Genomic DNA, 7500 nt, shown 5'->3' with positions numbered 1-7500 from the left:
TCATCTAGCACGGCTACCTTTCGATATAAGATATAGATTCTGGAAAGTGGGCGATTTGAATTTGTCTACAGAACTCCCCACCTCACCGAATTGTTTTGAAGAAATCATGGAGAACAAATCTGCTAAGAATGAGATGTTTCGTTATTAGGAAAGTTCTCGATAGATGTGCTTGCCATCTTCGGAATCTAGAGGATCTACACCCACTGTATCTCGTGCTCTCATGCAGAGTTCAAAACTCTGCTTCGAGTGTGCTTTAGATCTCACAGACGCCAATGCAGATAGCCTTCTGCAATGGAAATTACGAAGACATGGTCGGCGTTTGGCGTGCTTGCCTGTTTTTGTTTACATGGCTTGCTCCTTCCTCGGTTCTGAAAATTGCCCTTTACCTCTCATTATCTCGTTCTTGAGTGGGGGGAATGGTCAAATTTAGTCAAGCTAGTCAAGTTTGCCTCCCGCATTACCTCTCTTTCATTTTCTCAAGGAATAGTTCACACTTACTTCTGCAATATTATGATCGGGAGAAGAGTCTGAGTCCTAAATCCATCTGCTTGATTTTATCATATCTTTGTTCACCAATGTTTGGGTGTCGTCATTTCATGCTATTATACAATTTCTTCCGACGCTCTAGATAGAATTTGGTATGCAAATAACGAAGGTAAATCGCGCAACCTATTCAACTTCTACGACAAAACCTGGGTCGAATCGTAACGAGAAGAGCCTTTGGTCGAGGAAAAAAGAAACCCCAAGGGATCAGAGAGCTCGTATCGTTCGGAACAAAAGGACCTCGATGCCAATACATCGTTTCGCAACTTAAACAGAGGAGAAAACATTCTTTCGATTCTGGTCGCATATCGCAAGTCTTTTAGTATTTCCGGTCCAAAAAACTCCGAAGAAGTCCCATCATCATGATACTTTCTTCTTCTTACATTACCGTGCTTATTACGGTGATTATAGGTGATATTCTAGTTCAAGGTCTTTCATCTACGGACGAATATAGAGATGCGGATTTGCAGCAAACAGGATATATGTAAGTGCTTTTCTTCCCACATACGAGAGGAAGTTTCTTGACAATAATCAGGACTAATCATAACATGGACCCGGGAATTATTGACAGTTCATCATTTGGCCAGCTGTGGAAAGTCGCTTTCAATTACCAAGAACAGGTCAGTAATGCCATCATTGTTTCATTCAGATCTCAAGATTGAAGGTCAAGATATTCTACGAGACACACAGACATACCAACTATCAGAAAGTCTTCAAGCGTTGACTTTTGTATGGGTTGGACTACTACGTTTGTGGTATGAAAATGCCTTCTCCTGGCAAGAGATTCTCTTAAAAATTGCACGAACACCTGCTGACGAAGACAGTTCTATGCTAAACCATTAACTTATACGCCACTTACAGGCGGCCCTCAATTGCTGTTTCTTGCATCTAACCAAAATTATATCAGGACCCTTAATGCCGAGACTGGAGTTCTCATAAACTCAAGACAAGTTCATACTCCATTCTTACAATCTGATATAGGATGTACAGGTAAGTTTGGATGTGAAAGAATGATTAAATTTTATTGAATTGACATGTTGCAAGATATTCCCAACTACATTGGTATCATAGGTAAATAAAAGTTACGTCCTTACCTTATTCCACCACTTATCAGATTACAGGCACACCAACTATCGACCCCGCCACTGATATAGCATATTTCTTTTCCAAAACTTATATGCCAAACTACAGAGTCCCAGGAAAGTAAGTATAGATGGTTTACCAGCTCCATTATCTTTATTGTCTAGTTCCGTTCCCCAATTTCATGCTCTATTTTTGTGTATCATTCTATATATTATTTTTCATCCTCCGTAGAGTATTAATTCCTCAATCTTTTCACTCGGCTTCAGAGAATATCTTTGATAAACAATACTGACTCTACGATCTTCCAGTACTGGAACGGCGAATGGTGTTTATTACTTTCATGCAGTCAATATCAGTACATTACTTGATGTAGATTCTTACCCAATACTCATTGACGGCGCAATTGCAGATAATGCCCCCCAGAAATATTTTATAGGAGGGGTCATACTACAACGTCCTTCATTGACACAAGTTGGAAGTGTGGTATATGGCTCCTTTGGGGGTCATTGTGATCTATTCAATTACACTGGTCTTGTGATGGGTATTGATATTGAACAAGCCAAGATTATCACAACCTGGGCAGTTGAAAGTGGACCACTAGTTCCACAAACGAATGTTTTGCTCGAGGGAGGTGGAGGCGGAGAAGGAGGTATATGGATGAGTGGAATGGGATTGGCAACTGATGGAGATAGGATTTTCCTTGTATCTGGTAATGGTGGTGTAAGTGTGTCATGCTGCCCAGAAGTTATTCAATGCAAAATGATAACTGACGGTCTTCTCTAGGCTCATCAAAATCAAGGTACGCCAGCTTCAGGTTCGAGTGGCTGTCAAACACTAGGAGAGGCAACCATAAATCTGGCCTTGGACAGCGCAGGTGTAATATCCGTATCGGATTACTTCCAACCCTATGACTATCAGAACATGGATGCTGGAGATCAAGATTTTGGTAGTGGAGGCATCGTTCTACTCGACCCGACAGTATTTAAAGGCACAGGCGTAGAAAAGATGGCCGTTACTGCTGGTAAAAATGGGAAAATTTATATCCTGAATGCGAATAACCTTGGTGGATACAAGCTAGGACCTGGACAAACAGATAATATTTTACAAACAATCGTCACGAGTGCTGCAGTATTTGGTGCATGCGGCTCTTATCCCCTTGAGGGCGGTTTCATCTATTGTACTCCAGTCGGTCTGGCAACATCAGTCTATCAGCTCACATTCACATCTAATGGTCTTCCCCAATTTTCCAAAGTTGGTCAAACGAACGAGATCTCAGCAGGTCGTGTTGGTGTTGGAATACCAACTGTCACTAGCTTCAATAATCAAATTGGTACAGCGATCCTTTGGATGACAGACCCCGATGCTGGCCTCCGTGCATGGTATGCTGTACCTCAGAATGGTGTTTTAAAAAAAATCAAATTACCGCAAATAGGAGGCGCAAACAAATTCCAACGTCCAGCCTTCGGAAATAGTCGAGTATATACAACTGATTCAAACGGCGTTCTTTATTGTCTCGGAGCACCTGTCAATCTTCCTCGTGGGTGAAGCTCTTTTCTTAAATCACTCTTCTGTCTGATTGTTGTGAATGAAACAGTACTTTATGCTAATCTATTGTTTAGTAAATTGTACTTCTCCAATTGATTTCGGCACCGTTGCACTTGGAGATACATCTATCCAGACTGTCAATTGTACAACCAACATTGCGATTACTTCAATAAATGGTGCAACTGTTGGAAATGGGTACTTCTCCGTTGATAATTCAACATTGCCAATAGGTCCCCTGAAAGCGGGAGCCAAATTTACATTTCCTGTCACCTGGGACTTGATCAATGTTCAAATTGGAGCCACGGCGAATACATCTTTTGGAAATGTATCTCCTGGAATAAAAAGCACGCCTCTGACAATTTTAACGACAAATGCTGTCCCCGGCTTTGCTGCTCTCTATCCAATAAGCTTAACTGGTACAGAGGTATCCTCAAATCCCTTTCTAGCTATTGCTCCAACTACAGTGGATTATGGCGGAATTATCATCACAAATGAAAGTGACATAAATCCCCAATCAGCTATCTTTACGATATCAAATAAAGGGTTGATGGCTATGACAATTTTGGGGTATGCATACACTGCGGATGACCTAGATGATAGTCCGATATTCATCAACAGCACCGTGATAAATGGGACATGGGATTTGGGGTTTGATTACTTCAGTGCAGTAGGTCTTCCGGAAATTGGAAGTCAAATCGCCCCTAGCTCGCAGATATCTATAAAATCTTCCTTTGAACCAACCAACGGAACCGGATCATATAATTCTTATTGGCAAGTCTGGTCCGATGGAGGTACAGTCAACATCATCCTTGAGGGTATTGCCTCAACGGCTCCAATAACCAATTTTTCGGTTAGCAATGGCGAAGGTGGATGGCTTCCTCAAGCTAACCTTCTTATGGACTTTGGCAAAGTCGCACCTGGAAGTTCATCTTCCCAGCAGATTCGAATTTGTAATGTTGGAGGCTCCTCATTGGAGATCAGTAAGAGCAAGCCACCAAATGGCGTTTTTCACATTAGTGACCCGACGGAATTGCACGAATCACAACAGATAGCTGTCAATGATTGTGCATATGGAACCGTTATTTTCTCAGCAAATGTGGAACAATACAATCAGCCAGACCTTCTGCTCAACAATACTTGGACTTTGAATACAGATGATGTCAACTGGGGAGTTCACGTTGTCGAAATCGCTGGGACTGTCATCTCGAAGAAGGTTGGCCCAGTAAATTCTACTACCGGCGAAACAATCTACAATTATCTCGGATGCTTTCAAGAATCTAACATTGGACCACGTCTACTACCCAATCAAGGGTATACACCTAACGTCACTGCAAATAGCAATAATATGTGCCAAGAAGCATGTTATGGACTCGCACAATACAGCTTTGCTGGTACAGAATATACTAGCCAATGCTGGTGTGGCAAGTAAGTTTTAAGGGTTCGCTATTCTCTTTCGCTTTACTACCTACATTTGTTCCTTGATCTCATCCTTCATGTTATTTCATTCTATGTACTATTTATGTTTCTTTGTGTAGCATTCACGTTTCGTTTTCTTCACTAGCTTCATTTCTCTTCGAAATTTGCCCTTTATGCAATCCCAGGGTCGAGGATCTTCGCGTTCCGCCGAATCCCCTCAAACACTATCTGCGAGTTCTAGGTAGCACCTGGGCATTGGTCGATTGATCCCCGAGGATCGATATTGGGTTTAGCGTATTCATAAGCGAGGACGCTAGATCCAATTCTGGCCCTTTATGGGATTACGCACGAGAAGTCGCCTCGGACCAAATACTGGAGGATCTCCCAAAGCCCTTTAACATTCAGATTGTTCTTCTATACAATGCTGACTGCTTAATTTTACAGTACTCCACCACCTCTAGCCTCACAGGATCCTACTAATGCATTGTGCAATTTTGCTTGCCCGGGTGACCCGACCGATGGATGCGGAGGAACTGGCTATATTTCCGTTTTCTATAACCCTACAGAATATGTGGCTGGATCTGATCCAGCATTGTATGGTCCCAAGACAGTCAATAGTGTCGGCAATTACAGTTACTTGGGATGTTATAGTGAAACCACAACTGGTCGTGCTTTGGGTGGTTTTAGCCCTCAAGCACCATCTACAGGATTTACAATCGAATTATGCGCAACTGCTTGCAAAGGATTTACATACTTTGGTATGGAGTATGCTAACGAATGCTATTGTGGGAAGTGAGTAATTTCCTCGTTTGACTACAAAATTCTACCTTGCAATGCTGACTCCGCGAATTTATAGTGCGTTAGGTGTCGGCTCGGTCAATCAGGCTAGTGTCACTCCAAGTATTAATGGATGTTCCATGCTTTGTAAGGGTAATACCAAAGAATATTGCGGTGGACCAGGAAAACTTGATGTATATATGCTGAACACAGCCACTTCTTCGTCGCCATCTATGATCTCGACTAGTAAAACTGCGTCTACTACCAGCTCAAGTGGTACTTCTTCGACTTCTACGACAGAGAATACTACATCAACTTCCACATCGACTTTGCCGTCCTCAACATCTCCAACAATATCAACAACTTCAACAATCTCGGCAATTCCTACACTCACAGGGCCCATCACGGTAATGAATGTTACCGGCTATAACTATCTAGGATGCTACAGTGAAGCGACTGCAGGTCGTGCCCTCTCTGATCTACGGCCTGCGCTTCCTATCGGAGGGTTCACAATAGAATCTTGTCAATCAAGCTGCTCGGCTTTTGAGTATTTCGGAATGGAGTATTCTAATGAGTTAGCCTGCTCTGACCTTGATTCCCTGTATTATCCTAGCTAATTTTCTTTAGATGCTATTGCGGTGCAACCATAAATGCTGGCTCAGTTCTTCAAGAAAGCACCATCCCGAGTGTCAATGGATGTGATATGTTGTGCGCTGGAGATCCTGGCGAATACTGTGGAGGTTACGTGTCCATATTTTCCATTCAATTACCTTCCTACAGAGATATATCTACTAATACATAACAACAGGTGGCTCTAGACTCAACATGTACCAATTTAATGGCACTATCTCGATACCATCAGGACCAATCACAGTCATGAATTTAACGGGCTGGAATTATTTAGGATGCTATAATGAATCTACAAAAGGTCGTGCTTTGAGTGGTTTAGAAAATCCAATTCCGGGGATGAATAACAGTGTTGAGGCTTGTTCTATGGCCTGTGATGGGTGGACTTATTTTGGTGTTGAGTATGGTGAGTATGTCTTATCTTATCTTGGTTAGCTGGGGTGAAATTAGTGTTAATGACGACTGGGAACTTTAGGAAACGAATGCTACTGCGGGTCAAACATAAATGCAGGCTCGATACTTCAATCAGGTACATCACCGAGTACTACGGGGTGCGATATGGTTTGTGCTGGCAATGGGACGGAAGTATGTGGAGGGAGTTTGAGGTTAAATTTATATCAGGTTGTGTGAGGGAGGAAAGCATGATGGGCGAGAAGCTTTAGAGGTATAATCGTGAAGAACTGGGCGTCTGACTGGGTGCCTTTGCTTGTAATTGATCTTGAGCTTCCGTTTCTGATGAAGTATTAATACCAGAGTGAGAAGATGAGAGATGTTGAGGATGAAAGGAAGTAAGGAGGCAGGTCATCATTTGCTTTTAGACGGTATTTCATCATTGCGGTGGCTTTAAGTGAACTCCTTAGCAAAATGAGCATTATCTCTTTCGAGTTAGAAAGGATGCATTGGAAGCTCTAATCTAAAGCTCAAAGTCCAAATAAATGAGGAGACTGCGTGATGGATGACTGCGGTGATAACAGTGCTGGGTGCATGAGTTCGATGACGTGAAAAAGGGAAGATTTTCCCGCTCGAGAACTGTTAAGCCGGGAATCTGTGTGGAAATGAGACGGAGTTCAATCTGATGTATGATGAATAGGAAACAATGGGCATAGTAGTACACAATGGGGATGTAACGATGCAAAAATTAAGTCAGGGATAATACAAAATATCGGTAGTACCGAGGAATTTCTATTTATTTCTTTATTGCTTTAAATGAGATGACAGCCTTCGGAGCTTCATAATTTGCGTGCAGTTTCATCTGATTTCCAAACTTTGGCTCTTCTGATTTCTCAGATTCTCTCTCAGAGGTTGAGATGTTGAGTTATAGGCATGTAGCTTGGATGATAGCATAGTTTGAGCCGTCATAATTTGAAAGATAACAGAGCAGGGAGGTATAGTCATGTTTGTGTACAGTCTGGAGGTGTTGATAGATGGGAGATTGAGGTTAGCATAAGAATATATATAATATTGGTAAAGAAGATACGAAGTAACATGGGAATGAAAAAGCATGCTTCA

At 42.1% G+C, this 7500-nt stretch overlaps 1 protein-coding gene across 1 annotated transcript; it reads left to right on the top strand.

The window, feature by feature from the left end:
* Positions 1–905: 905 nt before the first annotated feature.
* Positions 906–6426, top strand: Bfra_010350 (putative wsc domain-containing protein; the record flags this gene model as incomplete). The annotated part of the gene is made up of 12 exons (XM_037340684.1): positions 906–1027; positions 1079–1163; positions 1368–1533; positions 1588–1614; positions 1665–1746; positions 1935–2346; positions 2410–3163; positions 3246–4596; positions 5032–5379; positions 5444–5938; positions 5992–6104; positions 6173–6426. The coding sequence occupies 12 exons, from the start codon at positions 906–908 to the stop codon at positions 6424–6426; spliced, it is 4209 nt and encodes a 1402-aa protein (XP_037189152.1).
* Positions 6427–7500: the final 1074 nt, after the last annotated feature.

The sequence above is a fragment of the Botrytis fragariae genome (assembly GCF_013461495.1).
Source record: "Botrytis fragariae strain BVB16 chromosome Unknown tig00000186, whole genome shotgun sequence".
Classification (NCBI taxonomy): Eukaryota; Fungi; Ascomycota; class Leotiomycetes; order Helotiales; family Sclerotiniaceae; genus Botrytis; species Botrytis fragariae.
Note: the sequence above shows the minus strand (reverse complement) of the source record. Positions and strands in the feature narration are given on the sequence as shown.